The 21,386-nt window shown below is 35.7% G+C and overlaps 1 protein-coding gene across 7 annotated transcripts in view; it reads left to right on the plus strand.

The window, feature by feature from the left end:
* CNTLN (centlein) overlaps positions 1-21,386 on the plus strand; it is a 300,088-nt gene that overhangs the window by 64,718 nt on the left and 213,984 nt on the right. For all 7 annotated transcript variants that reach the window (XM_064579709.1, XM_064579711.1, XM_064579710.1 and 4 more), the window contains exon 3: positions 7,572-7,656. In XM_064579709.1, coding sequence (XP_064435779.1) covers positions 7,572-7,656 — 85 coding nt within the window. The remainder of the gene's footprint in view (positions 1-7,571; positions 7,657-21,386) is intronic.

A 21,386-nucleotide genomic window follows, 5' to 3' on the forward strand; every position in this document is an offset into this window, starting at 1 on the left:
AAAAAAAAATCTATCAGTTTTCACATGTCAGGTGGAGTCTTCACGCACAAGTTTTGCCTTTCGTGTATGGTTTAAATATCTTTTTGGTATTGAAGTATAAATTATACATAGAAATTCTGGATTATGTAATAAAAATTAAGTTTTGATCTTAAAGCAAAATAGATACCTTAAGTATACTTGGACCTTTAAAATATTTTATAACAGAGATTTTAGGGCCTATTGATTTAATAATGTATTTTTATTAAGAATATTAGAGTTTTTTTCAATAGCTGTTTTTACTCTGGAGTAAATGTATTTGAAAAATATTTGTGTTAAGCTTTTAAGTTTTTCCCTTTTTTTCAAGCTGTCTTACTATATTATTCGTAGATACTATTCTAGTAATTTATTATGCATATTCAAAATAGAAAAATAGTTATGAAACTTCCTGAATAAAAGGATAGATAATTTGATAATGGTATAATTCTCATTTCCCTAAACTTCCATTTTTATCAGTCTTACTGTTGTAGAATCTTAATGTTTACTAGAAATTGAGAAGGCATTTAAATGGAAAGTCATTAATAATAAAATCTACATTTTAATAGATTCTGTGCTCAAATGAAAGAAAACGTTAGTCCAACTAGGTTTATTTTGTGCATTATTATTATCTATCTGTTAATTAAGAATAATCAATGTCAGTAAGTTTTGCTTTTTTATTTTCTTCGTTTTCTACATCAGACCAATATCATTGCCTCATTTATAGTTAAATGTTTCTTTTAGGCACTAATATTTCATTTTTGACATCTCATTAAAAATGGGCTCAAACCCAGAAAATATGATCTTGTCATAGTGTATAATATATGGCATGGTCTATAACACAGTAAAATTTTGTTTCTTAATGATTTAGAATAATTTCTCAGATTTTTGAGTTTAGAAAAATGGCAAAAAGTTAACATGGTAATTCATGTGGCTAAGTACAGCAATGTTAAATGTTTAAATGGGTAGTACTCTTGGGAAAAGTGATGGGAGCTTTAAACTTGTACACATTTGACAGCATCTCTTCACTTCATTTTTCATCCTAAAGAAGTCTGCAAATATTCTTAGCTCACATCATTATTGCACATCAGTGGTTCTAATTAGCTAAACAGGAGTTTGTCTCAGTCATTGATCATCATCAACTTCTTGACAGTGTCTTGTTTTTTTTTTTTAGGAACCTTTTCATTGTCTTATAAATACATAGAGTATATATGAATTGAATTGACCAGATAGGTTGGTGATGTTTTAAACTTGAAACAACTTTTTTTCAGTGTATTATTTTAAATAAAAAATATTGTATTCATATTGTAGTGCTGTTTTCTCTTGGGAGCATTTCCTGTTACGAAAATATTACATATCACATACCACCAGGAGGAGCTGCTGGACAAATCTCTATATAGATTTTGAATTGTGATTTTTTTTTTTTTCCAAGTTCAAAACTATAACATAATCATCAATTTTGGAGGTTTTTTGGTTTAAAATACATCATTGAAGTCTATTTTTGAAGTTTATATTTGACTTGAAGTTTATATTTCATTTATGACCTATATTTTCAGTATTATATTACTCAGCTTAATCAGTTATTGTTATTTCAGTGACTCAGACTTTAGTGTGTATCAGCATCACTTGAGGCTTTGTGTCTTAGTTCAGGCTGTTATAACAATACCATAGACTAGGCAGTTAAAAAGCCAAACATCTATTTCTCACATTTCTGGGGGTTAAGAAGTCCAATATCAAGGTGACTGCTGATTCCATTCCTTGTGAGAGCTCTCTTGCAGACAGCTGCCTTCTTGCTATATTTTCACATGATAAAGAGGGAGATCATCTTTCTCATGTCTCTTTGTAGATTCCCTAATCCTAGTCATAAGGGCTCTACCCTCATGACTTCCCAAAGGCCCCACCGCAAAAATCAGCATACTGGGGATTAGGGCTTCAACATATGAATATGAAACATTCAGTACATAGCACCTTGTTATGGTTAAACACAGATTGCTGGGCCCTACTCTAGACTTTCTGCCCTTAGAGAGGGTGGAAGATAGTTCATCTCTAGCAAGTTCCTAGGTGATGCTAATGCTACTTCTCTGATGACCTGTAGTATAGGAACCACTGGGTTAGACTGTGACTGAATTTATATACATATTGTGTCATAGGAAATAACCACCCTGGTACCAAGTTCATTTGAAATCTGTAGTAATGCTTTTGTTTGGGTTTTGTGGCATATAGTCTAGTTTTGTCCTGTCTCATTTAAAAGGACCACCAGAATGTATTTTGACCCCGTGGGGATTTTAGGCTTATTATAAAAGAGTGGATTAGAAAGACTCTATCCCTGTAAATTAAACTAATTCCTGGAAATTTAGACTCATCACATATCCAGAAAGCAACTTACAGGGGGAATTTCTGAGTGTAATTAATGTCTTGCCTGTTACATCCTGGGTCTTTGTCCTTGGGTAAACCCAATCGTGCCCTTCCCTTTGGGATTTGAAGCCATTTCCCCCCAGATACATATACCTTGAATTGATGTAGTACTGTTTTGCAATACTCGTGATTTTGTAGTATCAAATTAAAGGCTCAAGTGATAATTTGAGAGTATATCTTTGTGATAAATGAAAGGCAAAGGGTATATATATTTTTTCTTTTAATTCCAGGATGAATAGTTAACATACAGTGTTATGTTAGTTGCAGGTGTACAATATAGTGATAAAGGGCATATATATTTGTCACATATAAAAATAGTTTTATAAATCAAAAAATATAAAATGGCAAATACATTCACTGGCACTGGAAAATTAGGGAAAAAAAGCATTTCAATTGATGAAAGTATGTTTAATTTCACTACTAATAAAAGAACCACAAATATAAAGAGAGCCCAGTTGAAGACAATGGACTGTGATTATGCATTAAATGTGCTATCAGTAGTTGGTAAATAGAAAATAAAATAATGAAGCAGAATAAAACACAGTAAAAAAAGTAGTCATAATACATTATGTTTGTACTATGTACTTATAACCAGAGGGCTGAACATGGCTAGAAAAAAATTCTGAACCACGAAGTCTGGTCATATGTGAATTTATGACCACTAAACTTTGTGGTCTTTAGCCCTGCCTAGTAGATATCTTTTTTTTTTCTTTTTTCTGACTCACTTACCTTCCCAGTATTCTAGAAGACTATTTGATGCTTACTCTCTTGTCAACTTCTAACACTTTGTTTCCCCTTCTCACTTTCAGTTGATGGATAACTGTTATGAATTTGTTAAATTAATGTCGTTAAGTGGAGCACAGGGTGCTGGATATTGAGCCATGGTTCAACAACAGACCACAAGAGAAACTGAAATAGAGGTTTATTATTCACAGGTCCTGGAGGAAGTATCCAGCATACCTTAAGGGGCCTCATGGGAAGTCAAGGCACAGTATGGGGATAGACAGGACCTGGGGCACACGCTTTTCTGAGGGTTCATGGGTAGAGTGCTTTGGGGTTTCCAGGCTAAGGTGGGATTGGTCAAACCAAAAGAGCCAGGTTTTAGTTGGCTCTTTGGGGGAGAGGTCTTATATAAGGGACGTGTAAGGGAAAGTGTTGGGAGGCAGGGGACACTATTGATAATAAGGGCTGTTGGGGAAGTCCTATCAAGAACCTAAATTTACTTGTGACTCTGCAGGTTGTTATCTGGGGCACTTGCACGAGCTAGCTTCATTCAAGGTCACTTCAGGCTGCTTGGCCAAACCAAGTGGATGCCAAGGCAGCAATCATGAAGTAACTTTAGCTAAACTCTTGACAATCCCCTTGCTTCTTACACCACTGAGTAAATAGAAGCTTTTAGAAGAGAGCTTTTACTTCTTCCCATAACCACATCTACCAAAATATCTGAATCTGTATCCATATTTTCTCTTTTTATTTCTTTGGAAGAACTGTTTATGCTGTCATCTAAGCCGAAACAAACTGTGTACACTAAAGACTCAAGGACCCAAGGATGTCACTCTGCAGTTCTCCCTTCTCTCTCTTGCATCATCAGTATCACTGATTGTCCTGGATCATTCCTGTCAACATACTCACATGCAGTTTTATCTTCAATCTTTTGAGAAAAATCTCTTTTGATCTCACATTTCCCTTGAAGTACTGTTTCATTTCTCTGCTCCTTTTTTCAGCAAAATTCCTCTGAAAAGTAGTCTTTACTATCTCCATTTTTTCCTTTCTCTCTTGATCTCACTCCAGTTAGGCTTGTATATCCACCATTCTCCTAAAACAGCTTTTGTCAAAATCACCAGTGACTTCAGTACTGCTAAATCCCAGTATGTTCAGTCTTTATCTTCTTTAGCATGTTTGCAGCATTTGCCATGGTTGATTCCTTTCTTCTAGAAATACTTGTTCAATTAACTTTCTGTCTTGATTCTGCTTTTGCGTGAATGTTTACCCTTCGTAGTATCATTGGCTGTTTTTCCCTTATCTTACTAACTTATAAATGGGGCGTACTTCAGGACCCAATTCCTCAGATTTTTCTATCCAAAATCACTCCTTAAGTGTCTCACCTACCCTTTGGTCTTAAATATATTTGGATGATGCCTAAAGTTTTATCTTCAGCCTTGACTACTTGACTGATTCCAGACTTGTTTATTCAACCATGTCTTGGTTGTTGATTAGACATCTCAAATTTAACATGTCCAAATCCCAAAATTTAATGTTTCTCACTCTCTTTGTCTAGATCTCAGATAATGTCTACTCCATCCTTCCAGTTAGTCAGACAAAAGCCTTGGAAACATTCTTCTCTCTTTCTTTTATATCTCTTATCTACTGCATTAAGAAATCCTGTTAGCTCTACCTACAAAATATCAAGAATTTTATCACTTTCTCAGTTACCACCAACATTACCTATCTTGTCCAGTTCATATTTAGTTCTCACCCGAAGTATTTTAGTTGCCTCCTAACTGTTGTCTCTGCTTACACTTTTGATTTCTAGAGTCTCTCCTCAGCCCATGACACTCATGAAATATTAATTTGTATTACTTCTCTACTCAAAACTATCCTCTGTCCTCCCATTTTACTTAGAGTCAGATCCAATATATGTCATAAAAGGCCATATATTACTTTATTTCCAGTGACCATTCTGTCCTCAGCCACCATTCTCCCCTTGTATGGACGCTACTATTTTACTGTTCTTTGGATACACCAATTGTGCTCTTGCCTCAGTGTCTTTGCACTTGCTACTGGTCCCAAGGCCTGGAAAACTCTTCCCTGAAATCTCTATGACTTTTCCTTCCTTCCTTTAGGTTTCTGCTTACATAGTATCTTCAAGGATATTCATTTTTAAATTATCCTATATAAAATAGCAACAACCTTCCTTTTGCTTCCCAGTTGTCCAAGACGAGAAATTCCTTTCTGTATTACCCTCGTTTATTGTTATTATACTTATAGCCAGTTGACATATTATGTATTCACTTAATATCATTTATTTTCAGAATCCGTGAGCTAGAATGTTAATTCCATCAAGGCAGCACTTGGTTTGTTTTGTTTGCTACAGTTGCCTAGACCCTAGGATTATGCCTGTCATACAAATGCTTATTGAGTAAATGATGGATTAATATGTAGATGTGGTGTGTTTGTTTTTTAGGAATTTGCTCTAGTAGGTATTCTTTCAATCTGAGGATTCCATTTAATTCTAAAATATTCTCAGCAGTTACCTCCTAAAAATATTTCTTTATCTTTCATCCCATTATCTACTTCTGGAACTCTTTAGGCATATGTTGGGAGTTCCAAGTGAAATCTACATGTCTTAACTGTGTTTTCATATTTTTAATCTCATTTCTCTATGTAGTGTTCTGGATGAATATCTCATTGTTATCATCCATTTCACTTATTCTCTTTTTACATCTAGTTTTGACCTAAGCCCATTGAATTGTTTTTTAATTCAGGGATTATAAACCTTTTCAAGGTTTTCAATAGATTATTTTTTAGATCTACTTGTTGTTTATTTATTGTTTTTGTTTTTAATTTTAGTCATTCTTTTAGGTCATAAAAGATCCTTATTTATTTTAAAGTCTTCTTCAGTGTATTCTGTTATTTTCATTTTGTCTAGAGTAATTGCTTCTTTGAATTATTGAGTTAGTGTGTGCATGTGTTGTGTGTGTTTTCTTCTTGTGTTTTGAATTTTTTATTTCTGGTCAAATCTTGAATAAGAGGGTTGCTGTTACTGTTCTCTTTTTCATTTCTCAACCACCCTTCCTTATCCAATGCCTTTTTTTTCTCTAGAAATTTTGTGCATGCCACTAAATTGTCACCCTCACCCCATCCTGAAATAGGTTTTAATATTGGTAGCTTGGGGCTCTTAGCCAACAGTGACACAGAGGATTTGTTGTATTTAGTACCTGAGCTATGGAGTGTTTTGGCTCAGCGCCTGATTAGGATGCTGTCTATAAACATTTGCCTTTCTAAATTTTCATATAATCCTTAGTTCCAGGCAAGGGTGGGGAGAGTCTCTGGTTTCAAACAGTGAGTGTAGCTATCCTTCTACATATTCAGCAGGACACTTTTTCCCAATTATCCCTAGGCACCAAGCTCTTCTTCACCTTAGCCTGCATTGAGATCTGGGCAGTATACAACAGCTTCATCCTTGTTTATAGCATTGTATTTCTGTTTAGTTTGTAATCCTTAGAGATTTGGCTGTGTCTCCTTAATTTTTTTCTATTATGATTTTCTATTAATATTATAAATTGAGAGAATAGGGAAGAGCCTCAAAGTGTGAACTTACTATGCTAACTTATTGGAAAAGTCTACCTTAAGTTTTTAAAATGTAGCAGTACACCATCTGAACTTACCTCTTAGAACCAGTGATGTGCTTTTCTGATTGGTGTCTCTTCATTCTGATAATTCTTTTGTGCCTTCTAAGGCCCTTTTGTTCATTTTACTGTTTCCCAAATGAGGGTTCTTTCTTCTTCCTTACCTACTTTGGATTCATTAGTGATTTAGGTATAGATTTCTGTTTACCTGTTTTTAGACGAGATTGGGCGCATTCAGGTGGTATGGCTGTAGACTGTTCACCTATTTTTAAAGTTTTATAAAAATAGAAATAAATGTCCAATAAATTTCTATTTCATTTTTAAAAACGTTGGTTATTATGAAATCTCTAGCTCTTTTCTGAGTCTTTTACTTCAAAAGTGATATTTTATTCTTAATTGTCTGCATAAAATGTTTATGTTAAGAACATATGATTAACATGACATAATAAAATAAAATTTAAAAACACACAAAAAAAGAACATTGTCTTATTTATTATTTTAAATTGATATAGTGGTTATTGCAATCAATATTAAACATGTTTTAAGTATTATTTTTTTATCGTGCATCTAAATCTGGAAACTAAACTGTTGTTTTGGTATGAAGTTGTCTTAGTTGTCAGTAGTTTGTAAGTTGTTGTCACCTGCCATATGGTTTCTGATTACTTCTGTAAGGGCTGTCAACCCCAGATAATTTAATTTTCTGTATTTTATAAAGTGATACTCATTTTCAGGATGTGAAAATTTAAAGGATTAGCTACCAATTTTGACTAATAAACTCTATATTTTTCTTCCTAGAGAAAAACAGAAATCTGAAGCTAAAGACAGAAAAGTTTTAGAAATCCTGCAAGTCAAGGATGCTAAAATACAAGAATTGGAACAGGTTGGTGTTGTACAGGAAATACTAAAAATTAATATATTATTTTAGGTAGTAGATCTTTACAATTATTTAAAAATTTTTTTGCAACAATGTTAAGAATATCAGGATCATTATATCAAATCATTACTATTTTGAAACTACGATAGAGTATTCTTCACTATTGTACTTTGCTTATAGCCTGTTGTTTTTTGAATTAATAGGCTATGCCATATATACTTTAAAACTCTTAAGATAGTGTTATGGTTTTATAGTAGTATCTAGCAATTATTTATTGTTTTATTGAATTTTATCTTTTATTATTAGCAGTTACCATTTTATTACTAGCACTATCGTTGAAACTTGTAAAATTTTCAGACGGCTTCATTTATAAAAAAGATTACCAAATAACTGGGATGATTCTATTTGATCTCTTGAAAACCTGTACTTTCGATTCATACAATCCCATGTTTTATGTACAATCAGTAAATTATTCAATTATATATATAACAAGAGTACATATAATTATATAATCAGTATATTATCACTGCAACAATCCATGTGATCAGCGCTTCCCAGAGCTCTTTTCAAAGTATAAACATCTCAAAAATGAAGGAGAAAGAAATTTATTGCAATAATGAAGTATATTGTGATAAAATATTTAAATTCGTTTTGTACCCAATTGCTCATTATGTGCTGAATTGCCTATAATTTTTCTGGCGTAAATGGAGCCTCTTTTTGGAGACTTTGCTCTTTGACTTTTAATCTGTTTCCTTCCTAGCCAATTAAAGTTTTGGGAGAACTTTGATCTAAGTTTGGTTACTGTTAAAAGTTATTTTACAAAACACTTAAGGTAGAAGTTAATTTAGAAAAGATTCAATTTTATTTTTATGTTCTCTACATCCATATAATGACTTTCTAAAATGGAATATAAACTCCTATGTGATATATAAGTTTGAAGTTTATACATTCTCCAATGTTGTGTTTTCCTTATAGGAAATACCATAATTGATAGTATAATGATAAAATTTTAGAAATAACATTTTAGTCAGTTTGCTCTGGGGGAAAAAAAACAGTTGTATTTGCTACCTGAATATCAAAAAAGAGCAAAATGAATCCTAAGATGGATAAATAATGTTATGTGCCTACTCTATTAATTAAGCGAGCCTAAGCTGCCTAATAGATACAACCTTGTGACTTAAAAGTGGCAAATGCCATTTGTACTCATACTTCATTGAGGAAAACTAGCCATATTGGCCACCGCAAGATTCAGGAAGTTTGGGAAAATGTAAATCTAGGCTGAGCAATCTATCCAGTTACAACTCTATTCTATAGAGGAGAATGGATTTTGCCACCCTTTGATATTCTTTGGTTTTAAGTTTGCAGTGCTTTAGGAAATGCTCAGGTTACCAGATCTAGATAGCTAGCTATAGCATACCATTTTTTAAAATGTTGACTCTTAAAAATGACAATATATTTCCCCTTTTCTTGCTAAATTCTTTTTCTACTTCCTCTTCCCTATTTAATTGTTTACCTTTTTGAGCAGAATCACTTAGCTCGTGGATAAAATATTAAATTTCCTTAAGGGAAATTATTTGTTTTTTAGGGGCCCTAATTTCTTAGCCTAAATCATTTATATTTTTGTTCAATGATGGTTATAACGTTCTACAAGGTATAATATGTTAAATGTATATACTATTCTGTGATGGTACTATGGAAAATTTAGAGTTATAATTTTTGCCTTTAATGATTTTTAAATCCCTTTGAGGAGTAGGGTGGGGCTAAAAGTAAGGTGCAAGTAATCATATTCTCCTACACGATATTTCAGATTGAGAGGATGGGGAACCTCATGTAACCATTCACATTTGTATCCCTGACACCCAATATTTCCATATTGCCTGGCATATAATGGATTCTCAATATTGTTGAATGAGTAACATATTATTATTATTATTTTATTGAAGTATAATTGACACAGTATCCTATTAATTTCAGGTATATATCATAGTGATTTAATATTTTTATACATTATGAAATGATCCCCACAGGAAGTCTAGTTACCATCTCTCATCACATGAAATTATTGTAGTATTAAAGACTTTTTCCTATGCTGCACATTACATCCCCATGACTTACTTATTTCATAATGGGAAGTTTGAACCTCTTAATTCCCTTCACCTATTTCACCCACACCCCACTTCCCTCCCTTTCAGCAGCCACCAGTGTGTTCTCTGTATTTATGAATCTGTTTGTGTTTTTGTTTGTTCCTTTGTTTTTTAGCTTCCATATGTAAATGAAATGGTATAGTGTTTGTCATTTTTTGTATGACTTATTTCATTTAGTGTAATACCCTCTAGGTCCATCCATGTCACAAATGGCAAGATCTCATTCTTTTCTAACACTGAGTAATATTCCATTGTATATATACCACATCATCTTCTTAATCCATTATCTCGCTATGGAAGCTTAGGTTGCTTTAATAGCTTGGCTTTTTTTTTTTTTTAAGATTTTATTTATTTGACAGAGAGAGATGGCGAGAGCAGGAACACAAGCAGGGGGAGTGGGAGAGGGAGAAGCAGGCTTCCCGCTGAGCAGGGAGCCCGATGTGGGACTCGATCCCGGGACTCCGGGATCATGACCTGAGCCAAAGGCAGATGCTTAATGACTGAGCCACCCAGGCGCCCTAGCTTGGCTATTTTTAATAATGGTGCAATAAACTCAGTGGTTCATATATCTTTTCAAATTAGTGTTTTCATTTTGGGGGGACAAATATCCAATAGTGAAATTACTGGATCATGTGGTATTTCTATTTTTAACTTTTTGAGGAAACTCCATACTGTTTCCCACAGTGGCGGCACCAAATTACATTCCCAACAGTGCATGAGTGTTCCCTTTTCTTCACATCCTTACCAGCACTTGTTATTTTTTATCTTGTTGATACTAGCCATTCTGACAGGTGTAAGGTGATATCTCAGTGTGGTTTTGATTTGGATTTCCCTGATGATCGGTGATGTTGAGCATTTTTTCATGTGTCTGTTGGCCATCTGTATGTCTTCTTTGGAAAACTGTTTGTTTGTGTCTTCTATCCATTTTTAATTGGATTATTTGTGTTTTTTGGGGGTTGTGTTGTATAAGTTCTTTATATATTTTGAATACTGACTCTCTATCAGATATGTCATTTGCAAATATCTTCTCCCATTCAGTAAGTTGCCTTTAGTTTTGTTGATGGTTTCCTTTGCTGTGCAAGGCTTTTTATTTTGATGTTTTCCCAATAGTTTATTTTTGCTTTTGTTTCCCTTGCCTCAGGAGACATCTAGAAAAATGTTGCTACGGCTGATGTCAGAGAAATTACTGCCTATGTTGTCTTCTAGGACTTTTATGGTTTCAGGTCTCATACTTAAGTCTTGAATCCATTTTGAGGTTATTTTTGTGTATAATATAAGAAAGTGGTGCAATTTCATTCTTTTGCATGTAGCTGGCCAGTTTTCCCAACACCCATTTATTGAAGAGACTTTTTCTCATTGTATATTCTTGTCTCCTCTATCACATTAATTAATTGACAACATAATTGTGGGATTATTTCTGGGCTTTCTTTTCTGTTCCTCTGATGAATGTGTTTATTTTTGGGTCAGTACCTTACTGTTTTGATTACTGTAGCTTTGTAATATAACGTGAAGTCTGGAATTGTGATACCTCCAGTGTTCTTTTTCTTTTTCAGGATTGCTCTGGCTTCTCAAGGTCTTTTGCGATTCCATACAAATTTTAGGATTGTTTTCTAGTTCTGTGAAAAGTGCTGTTGGTATTTTGATAAGGATTGCATTAAATGTATAATTTACTTTGGGTAGTATAGACATTTTAACAATAAGTGTTCTTCCAATCTGTGAGCATGGAATGTCTTTCCATTTCGTGATGCTGTCTTTCATCAATGTTTTATAGTTTTCAGAGAATGAGTCTTTCACTTTTTTGGTTAAGTTTATTCCTTGGTATCTTTATCAGTTTTTATCATAGTTTTTTTTTGTGTGTGTGTGTGTGTGTGTGTGTGTGTGTGTGTGGAGTCTTTTAGATTTTCTGTATATAGTATCATGTCATCTGCAAATAGTGAAAAGTTTACTTCTTCCTTACCAAGTTAGATGCCTTTTATTTCTTTTTGTTGTCTGATTGCTGTGGTTAGGACTTCCAGTATTATGTTGAATAAAAGTGGTTAGAGTGGACATCCTTATCTTTTTCCTGATCTTAGAGAAACAGGTCTTAGTTTTTCACCACTGAGTATGATGTTAGCTGTGAATTTTCATATATGGCCTTTATTATGTTGAGGTATGTTTGCCCAAAACCTACTTGTTGAGGGTTATTTTGAATGGATGTTGTACTGTCAAATGGTTTTTCTGCATCTATTCAAATGATCATATGGTTTTGATCCTTTCTTTTCTTGATGTGTTGTATCATGTTCATTGATTTCTGAATAGTGAACTACCCTTGCATCACAGGAATAAATTTCACTTGATCATGGTGAATGTTTTTTTTAATGTATTGTTGGATTCGGTTTGCTAATATTTTGTTGAGGATTTTTGCATCTGTGTTCATCAGAGATAGTGGTCTGTAGTTCTCTTCTTTGTAGTGTGTATCTGGTTTTGGTATCATGGTAATGCTGTTCTCCTAGAATGAATTTGGAACCTTTCCTTCCTCTTCTATTTTTTGGAATAGTTTGAAAATAGATATTAACTCTTCTTGAAATGTTTGGTAGAATGCACCTGTGAAACTGCCAGGTCCTGGACTTTGTTTGTTGGGAGTTTTCTGATTCACTTTCCTTGCTGTTAATTGATCTATTTTCTATTTCTTCCTGATTCAGTTTTGGGAGGTTATATGTTCCTAGGATTTATCCACTTCTTTTAGGTTGTCCAATTTGTTGGCATATAATTCTTCATTGTATTCTCTTAAAATCCTTTGTATTACTGTGGTGTCAGTTGTTATTCCTCTTTTTAATTTTTATTTTTTTAAATTTTTTATTGTTATGTTAATCACCATACATTACATCACTAGTTTTTCATGTAGTGTTCTATGATTCATTGTTTGTGCATAAAACCCAGTGCTCCATGCAGAACATGCCTTCTTTAATACCCATCACCAGGCTAACCCATCCTCCCACCCCCCTCCCCTCTAGAACCTTCAGTTTTTCAGAGTCCATCGTCTCTTATGGTTTGTCTTCCCTTCCGATTATCCCCCTTCATTCTTCCCCTCCTGCTATCTTCTTTTTTTTTTCTTAACATATATTTCATTATTTCTTTCAGAGGTACAGATCTGTGATTCAACAGTCTTGCACAATTCACAGCGCTCACCATAGCACATACCCTCCCCAGTGTCTATCACCCAGCCACCCCATCCCTCCCACCCCCACCCCCACTCCAGAAACCCTCAGTTTGTTTCCTGAGATTAAGAATTCCACATATCAGTGAGGTCATGTGACACATGTCTTTCTCTGATTGACTTATTTCGCTTTGCATAACACCCTGCAGTTCCATTCACGTCATAGCAAATGGCAAGATCTCATTCCTTTTGATGGCTGCATAATATTCCATTGTACATATATATATATATATATATATATATATATATATATATATATACACATACCACATCTTCTTTATCCATTCATGTGTTGATGGACATCTTGGCTCTTTCCACAGTTTGGCTATTGTGGACATTGCTGCTATAAACATCGGGGTGCACGTACCCCTTCGGATCCCTACATTTGTATCTTTGGGGTAAATACCCAGTAGTGCAATTGCTGGATCATATGGTAGCTCTATTTTCAACTTTTTGAGGAACCTCCATACTGTTTTCCAGAGTGGCTGCACCAGCTTGCGTTCCCACCAACAGTGTAGGAGGGTTCCCCTTGCTCCGCATCCCCGCCAACATCTGTCGTTTCCTGACTTGTTAATTTTAGCCATTCTGACTGGTGTGAGGTGGTATCTCATTGAGGTTTTGATTTGGATTTCCCTGATGCCGAGCAATGTGGAGCACTTTTTCATGTGTCTGTTGGCCATTTGCATGTCTTTGGAAAAGTGTCTGTTCATGTCTTCTGCCCATTTCTTGATTGGATTCTTTGTTCTTTGGGTGTTGAATTTGATAAGTTCTTTATAGATTTTGGATACTAGCCCTTTATCTGATATGTCATTTGCAAATATCTTCTCCCATTCTGTCGGTTGTCTTTTGGTTTTGTTGACTGTTTCTTTTGCTGTGCAAAAGCTTTTTATCTTGATGAAGTTCCAATAGTTCCTTTTTGCCCTTGCCTCCCTTGCCTTTGGCAATGTTTCTAGGAAGAAGTTGCTGCAGCTGAGGTAGAAGAGGTTGTTGCCTGTATTCTCCTTTAGGATTTTGATGGACTCCTGTCTCACATTTAGGTCTTTCAACCATTTTGAGACTATTTTTGTGTGTGGTGTAAGGAAATGGTCCGGTTTCATTCTTCTGCATATGGCTGTCCAGTTTTTCCAACACCATTTGTTGAAGAGACTTTTTTCCATTGGACATTCTTTCCTGCTTTGTCAAAGATGAGTTGACCATAGACTTGAGGGTCCATTTCTGGGCTCTCTATTCTGTTCCATTGATCTATGTGTCTGTTTTTGTGCCAGTACCATACTGTCTTGATGATGACAGCTTTGTAATAGAGCTGGAAGTCCAGAATTGTGATGCCAACAACTTTGCTTTTTTTTCAATATTCCTCTGGCTATGCGGGGTCTTTTCTGGTTCCATACAAATTTTAGGATTATTTGTTCCATTTCTTTGAAAAAAGTGGATGGTATTTTGATGGGGATTGCATTGAATGTGTAGATTGCTCTAGGTAGCATTGACATCTTCACAATATTTGTTCTTCCAATCCATGAGCATGGAGTGTTTTCCATTTCTTGTGTCTTCCTCAATTTCTTTCATGAGTATTTTATAGTTTTCTGAGTACAGATCCTTTGCCTCTTTGGTTAGATTTATTCCTAGGTATCTTATGGTTTTGGGTGCAGTTGTAAATGGGATTGAGTCCTTAATTTCTCTTTCTTCTGTTTTGTTGGTGTATAGAAATGCCACTGATTTCCGTGCATTGATTTTATATCCTGCCACTTGACTGAATTCCTGTATGAGTTCTAGCAGTTTTGGGGTGGAGTCTTTTGGGTTTTCCACATAAAGTATTATTTCATCTGCAGAGTGTGAGTTTGACTTCTTCTTTGCCAATTGGGATGTCTTTGATTTCTTTTTGTTGTCTGATTGCTGTGGCTAGGACTTCTAATACTATGTTGAATAGCAGTGGTGATAGTGGACATCCCTGCCGCATTCCTGACCTTAGGGGGAAAGCTCTCAGTTTTTCCCCATTGAGAATGATATTCGCTGTAGGTTTTTCATAGATGGCTTTTATGATATTGAAGTATGTACCCTCTATGCCTATACTCTGAAGAGTTTTGATCAAGAAAGGATGCTGTACTTTGTCAAATGCTTTTTCTGCATCTATTGAGAAGATCATATGATTCTTGTTCTTTCTTTTGTTAATGTGTTGTGTCACGTTGATCAGTTTGCGGATGTTGAACCAACCTTGCAGCCCAGGGATAAATCCCACTTGGTTGTGGTGAATAATCCTTTTAATGTACTGTTGGATCCTATTGGCTAGTATTTTGGTGAGAATTTTTGCATCCATGTTCATCAAGGATATTGGTCTGTAATTCTCCTTTTTGAAGGGGTCTTTGTCTGGTTTTGGGATCAAGGTCATGGTGGCCTCCTAAAACGAGTTTGGAAGTTTTCCTTCCATTTTTAAATTTGGAACAGTTTCAGAAGAATACGTATTAATTCTTCTTGAAATGTTTGGTAGAATTCCCCTGGGAAGCCATCTGGCCCTGGGCTCTTGTTTGTTGGGAGATTTTTGATGACTGCTTCAATTTCCTTAGTGGTTATAGGTCTGTTCAGGTTTTCTGTTTCTTCCTGGTTCAGTTTTGGAAGTTGATACATTTCTAGGAATGCATCCATTTCTTCCAGGTTATCTAATTTGCTGGCATTGAGTTGCTCATAATATGTTCTTATAATTGTTTGTATTTCTTTGGGGTTGGTTGTGATCTCTCCTCTTTCATTCATGATTTTGTTGATTTGGGTCCTTTCTCTTTTCTTTTTGATAAGTCTGGCCGGGGGTTTATCCATCTTGTTAATTCTTTCAAAGAACCAGCTCCTAGTTTTGTTGATCTGTTCTACTGTTCTTTTGGTTTCTATTTCATTGATTTCTGCTCTGATCTTTATGATTTCTCTTCTCCTGCTGGGTTTAGGCTTTATTTGCTGTTTTTTCTCTAGCTCCTTTAGGTGTAGGGTTAGGTTGTGTATTTGGGACCTTTCTTGTTTCTTGAGAAAGGCTTGTATTGCTCTATACTTTCCTCTTAAGACTGCCTTTGCTGTATCCCAAAGATTTTGAACAGTTGTGTTTTCATTTTCATTGGTTTCCATGAATTTTTTTAATTCTTCTTTAATTTCCTGGTTGACCCATTCATTCTTTAGTAGGATGGTCTTAGCCTCCATGTTATTTGAGTTCTTTCCAACTTTCCTCTTGTGATTGAGTTCTAGTTTCAAAGCACTGTGGTCTGGAGATATGCAGGAAATAATCCTAGTCTTTTGGTACTGACTGAGACCTGATTTATGGCCTAGGATGTGATCTATTCTGGAGAATGTTCCATGGGCACTAGAGAAGAATGTGTATTCCGTTGCTTTGGGATGGAATGTTCTGAATATGTCTGTGAAGTCCATTTGCTCCAGTGTGTCGTTTAAAGTCTTTATTTCCTTGTTGATCTTTTGCTTAGACGATCTGTCCATTTCAGTGAGGGGTGTGTTAAAGTCCCCCAGTATTATAGTATTGTTGTTGATGTGTTTCTTTGCTTTTGTTATTAATCGGCTTATATAATTGGCTGCTCCCATGTTAGGGGCATAGATATTTACAATTGTTAGATCTTCTTGTTGGATAGACCCTTTAAGTAGGATATAGTGTCCTTCCTCATCTCTTATTACAGTCTTTGGTTTAAAATCTAATTTGTCTGATATAAGGATTGCCACCCCAGCTTTCTTTTGGTGTCCATTAGCATGGTAAATGGTTTTCCACCCCCTCACTTTCAATCTGGGGGTGTCTTTGGGTCTAAAGTGAATCTCTTGCAGACAGCATATCGATGGGTCTTGTTTTTTAATCCAATCTGATAGCCTGTGTCTTTTGATTGGGGCATTTAGCCCATTTACATTCAGGGTAACTATTGAAAGAGGAATTTAGTGCCATTGTATTGCCTGTAAGGTGACTGTTACCATATATTGTCTGTGTTCCTTTCTGGTCTATGTTGCCTTTAGGCTCTTTCTTTGCTTAGAGGAAGACCCCTTTTAATATTTCTTGTAGGTTTGGTTTTGTGTTTGCAAATTCCTTTAGTTTTTGTTTGTCCTGGAAGCTTTTTATCTCTCCTTCTATTTTCAATGACAGTCTAGCTGGATATAGTATTCTTGGCTGCCTATTTTTCTCGTTTAGTGCCCTGAATATATCCTGCCAGTCCTTTCTGGCTTGCCAGATCTCTGTGGATAGGTCTGTTGCCAATCTAATGTTTCTACCATTGTAGGTTACATATCTCTTCTCCTGAGCTGCTTTCAGGATTTTCTCTTTGTCTCTGAGACTCGTAAGTTTTACTATTAGATGTTTGGGTGTTGACCTATTTTTATTGATTTTGAAAGGAGTTCTCTGTGCCTCCTGGATTTTGATGCCTGTTTCCTTCCCCAAATTAGGGAAGTTCTCTGCTATAATTTGCTCCAGTATACCTTCTGCCCCTCTCTCTCTTTCTTCTTCTTCTGGGATCCCAATTATTCTAATGTTTCATCTTATGGTATCGCTTATATCTCGAATTCTGCCCTCGTTATCCAGTAGTTGTTTATCTCTTTTTCTCAGCTTCTTTATTTTCCATTGTTTTGTCTTCTGTATCACTGATTCTCTCTTCTGCCTCATTTATCCTAGCAGTTAGCGCCCCCATTTTTTATTGTACCTCATTAATAGCCTCTTTGATTTCGACTTGGTTAGATTTTAGTTCTTTTATTTCACCAGAGAGGGTTTCTCTAATAACTTCCGTGCTTTTTTCAAGTCCAGCTAGTATCTTTAAAATCATGATTCTGAACTCTAGGTCTGACATCATACTAATGTCTGTACTGAGTAGGTCCCTGGCAGTCGGTACTACCTCTTGTTCTTTTTGTTGAGATGATTTTTTCCATCTTGTCATTTTGTCCAGAGGAGAACAGATGATTGAGAGAACAAAATGCTAAGAGGGTAACAACGTCCCCAGAAAATATACTCTAAACAAATCAGAAAATACCTGAAACCAGGGGAAAAGAAAGGGAAAGAAAGAAAAAAGAAAAAGACAAAAACAAACAAAAACAGAACAAAAGAAAAAAACAGAATATGATCAAATATGATCAGGCTGGTGCATAGATCAGTGCCACACACTAGATTTTGGGTATATTTTAGTCTGTTAGAAGAAAGTGCCTCCCAAAATTTTAAAGAAAGAAAAACCTATATATGTACAAAAATAAGGGTTGATACGATGAAGGGATGGAATATGATTGTAAAGATGAAAATTATATAAAATTTTATAAAAGGAATTGATAAGAAGTTGTTTGAAAAAAGAAAAGAGGATTTAAAAAAAAAGGGAGAGAATGTGATTAGGCAGGAGAGTAGAACAAAGCCATACACTAGAGATTTAGGGTATATTTTGATCTGTTAGAAGAAACTGTATCTCAAAATTTTAAAGAGAGAACAACTTATATATATATGCCAAAAATAAAGGTAACTACTATGAAGTGATAGAATGTGACTCTAAAAATGAAAAATAAAAATTTTTTTAAAAAAGGGATTGATAAGATGTTGGTTGAAAAAGGGAAAAAGAAAAATTCAAAAAAAAAAAGTTAAAAAAAATTAACTTTGAAAGACTGAAGAATCATCGTAAAAAAGCCATGGATTCTATGTGCTGTATTCCCCTAGTGCTGGAGTTCTGCCGTTTTCATTGATCGTTAAACTTGTTCTTGGCTGGCTGATCTTCTGGGGGAGGGGCCTGTTGCCATGGTTCCCAAATGTCTTTGCTGGAGGCGGAATTGCCCTGCCCTTGCGGGTCCAGGCTAAGTAATCTGCTAGAGTTTGCTCTTGGGAGCTTTTTTCAGTACAGCTTTCGAGGCCGAGAGTGAAAATGGCAGCCTCCCAATCTCTGACCCAGAGGGGCCGAGAACTTGGCCCCACTCCTCAGTGCGCCCCCAGGGAAAAGCAGTCAATCACTCCTGTCTCCGTGGTCTCTGGCCGGACTCCGTGGTCACCTGGCACGCGACTTGGTGTGGAGCCTCCAAACCCAGCAGATCCCTGCGGTGCGCTCTCGCGCCGCTCCTCCTGGGGGAGGAATGGGCGTCTCCCCAGATCTGCCACTTGTTGGGTCCCTGCTGGAGGAGCAGTGGCCCGACTGTGCCCTGGATCATGGTCTATGTCAACCCCCAGCTGAGAGCCCACTCCTCTGTTCCGTCTCTGTAGCCGGCTTCCCCGCTCCGATACCTGGGAGCTCTGCCACACTCACGCACCCCCGGTCTTCCTGTGACCCCGGGGTTCCTGAGACCACACTGTCCCGCGAGGGTTCCACCCCCCTGCTTAGCCATATGAGTGACGTCCCTCAGCGGAGCTGAGTTCTAAAAGTTCTGATTTTGTGCTCCACTGCTCTATCACTTGCCGGTAGTGGCTAACAGAGGTCCCCTCCCCCGCTGTCTATCCTCCAGAATATCACCTCGGATTCACTTCTCTGCTCCTCCTACCTTCCAGAAAGTGGTCGCTTTTCTATTCAGAGAGTTGTTGCTATTCTTTTCTTCCATCTCCTGTTGAGTTTGTAGGTGTTCAGAATTGTTTGATCTGTATCCAGCTGAATTCCTGAGACCAGAGGAAATCCAGGTCTCCTACTCCTCTGCCATCTTGCTCCACCCCTTCCTCTTTTTTAATTTATGATACTGTTAGTCCTCTCTTTAAAAAAAATTTTTTTTTGATGAGTCTGGCTAAAGGTTTGTCAATTTTGTTGATCTTTTCAAGGAACCAACTCCTGGTTTCATTGATCTGTTTTATTATTATTATTATTATTATTATTATTATTATTATCGTTATTATTATTTTTAGTTTGTATTTTATATATTTCTTCTCTAATCTTTATTATTTCCTTCCTTCTAGTGGTTTTGGGTTTGGTTTGTTCTTTTTCTTGTTTCTATAGGTTTAATATTAGGTTGTGTAGTTGAGATTTTTCTTGTTTCTTGATGGAGGCCTGTATTCCTATAAACTTCCCTCTTATAATTGTTTTTGCTGCATCCCAAAGATTTTATTTATTTATTTATTAGAGAGCGAGCAAGAGAGAAACAGCATGAGAGGGGAGAGGGTCAGAGGGAGAAGCAGGCTCCCTGGTGAGCCGGGAGCCTGATGTGGGACTCGATCCCAGGACTTTGGGATCATGACCTGAGCCGAAGGCAGTCGCTTAACCAATTGAGCCACCCAGGTGCCCCATCCCAAAGATTTTAGACTGTTTTATTTTCATTTTCATTTATCTCCATGTATTTTTTTTATTTCCTTTTTGATTTCTTTGTTGAGCCATTCATTTTTTAGTAGCATGTTACTTAACTTTCCTGTATTTATCTTCTTTACAGACTTTTTCCCCCCTTAGTGTTGTTTTCTGATTTCATAGCATTGTGGATGGAAAAGATGCATGCTATCCATGACTTTGACTTTTTCAATTTTTTGAGACTTGTTTTGTGGCCTAATATGTGATATATTCTGGAGAATGTTCCATGTGCACTTGAAAAGAATGTGTATTCTCCTGTTTTAGGATGGAATGTTCTGAATATGTCTGTTAGATCTGGTTGATTTTCTGTTTGGATATTCTATTCATCAATGTAAGTGGGGTGTTAAAGGCCCCTACTGTTATTGTATTACTATTGATTACTTCCTTTATGTTTGTTGTTTTTAGCTACTTTAGGTGTTTGGGTGCTCCCATTTTGGGTGCATAAATATTTATAATTGTTATATCTTCTTGTTGGATTGTGCCCTTTATGATTATATAGTGTTCTCTGTCTCTTGTTACTATCTTCATTTTAAAGTCTATTTTGTCCAATATATGTATTGCTACCCAACCTTCTTTTCAATTCCATTTACATGATATATGTTTTTCCATCCATTTACTTTCAATCTGCATGTGTCCTCAGGTCTGAAATGAGTCTCCTGTTGGCAGCATATGGATGGGTCTTGCTTTTTTATCCAGTTCATCACCCTATGTCTTTTTATTGGAGTGTTTAGTTAATTTACATTCAAAGTAATTATTGATAGGTATGTACTTATTGCCATTTTGTTACTCATTTTATGGTTGTTTTTGTAGTTCTTTTCTATTCCTTTCTTCTCTTGCTCTCCTCTTTAATGGTTTCCTGGCTTTCTTTAGTGTATACTTGGATTTCTTTCTCTTTATTTTTTTTCACATCCGTTATGGTGTTTGATTTGGTTACCATCTAGGTTTGTGTATAATATCTTATGCATATAGCAGTTTATATTACATTGATTGTCACTTACGTTTGAACCCATTCTTTTCTTCTCTCCCCTGCATCTTTTAGGTATATGGTGTTTTACTTTACATCCTTTTATTTTGTGAATTCCTTGACTGAATTTTACAGATATACTAATTTTTATTGCTTTTGTGTTTCCTGCTTTTCTTACTCCTACTAAT

This window comes from Mirounga angustirostris, unplaced genomic scaffold (genome assembly GCF_029215605.1).
Source record: "Mirounga angustirostris isolate CCGP_5_RB_7025 unplaced genomic scaffold, mMirAng1.0.hap1 SCAF_15, whole genome shotgun sequence".
Taxonomy (NCBI): Eukaryota; Metazoa; Chordata; class Mammalia; order Carnivora; family Phocidae; genus Mirounga; species Mirounga angustirostris.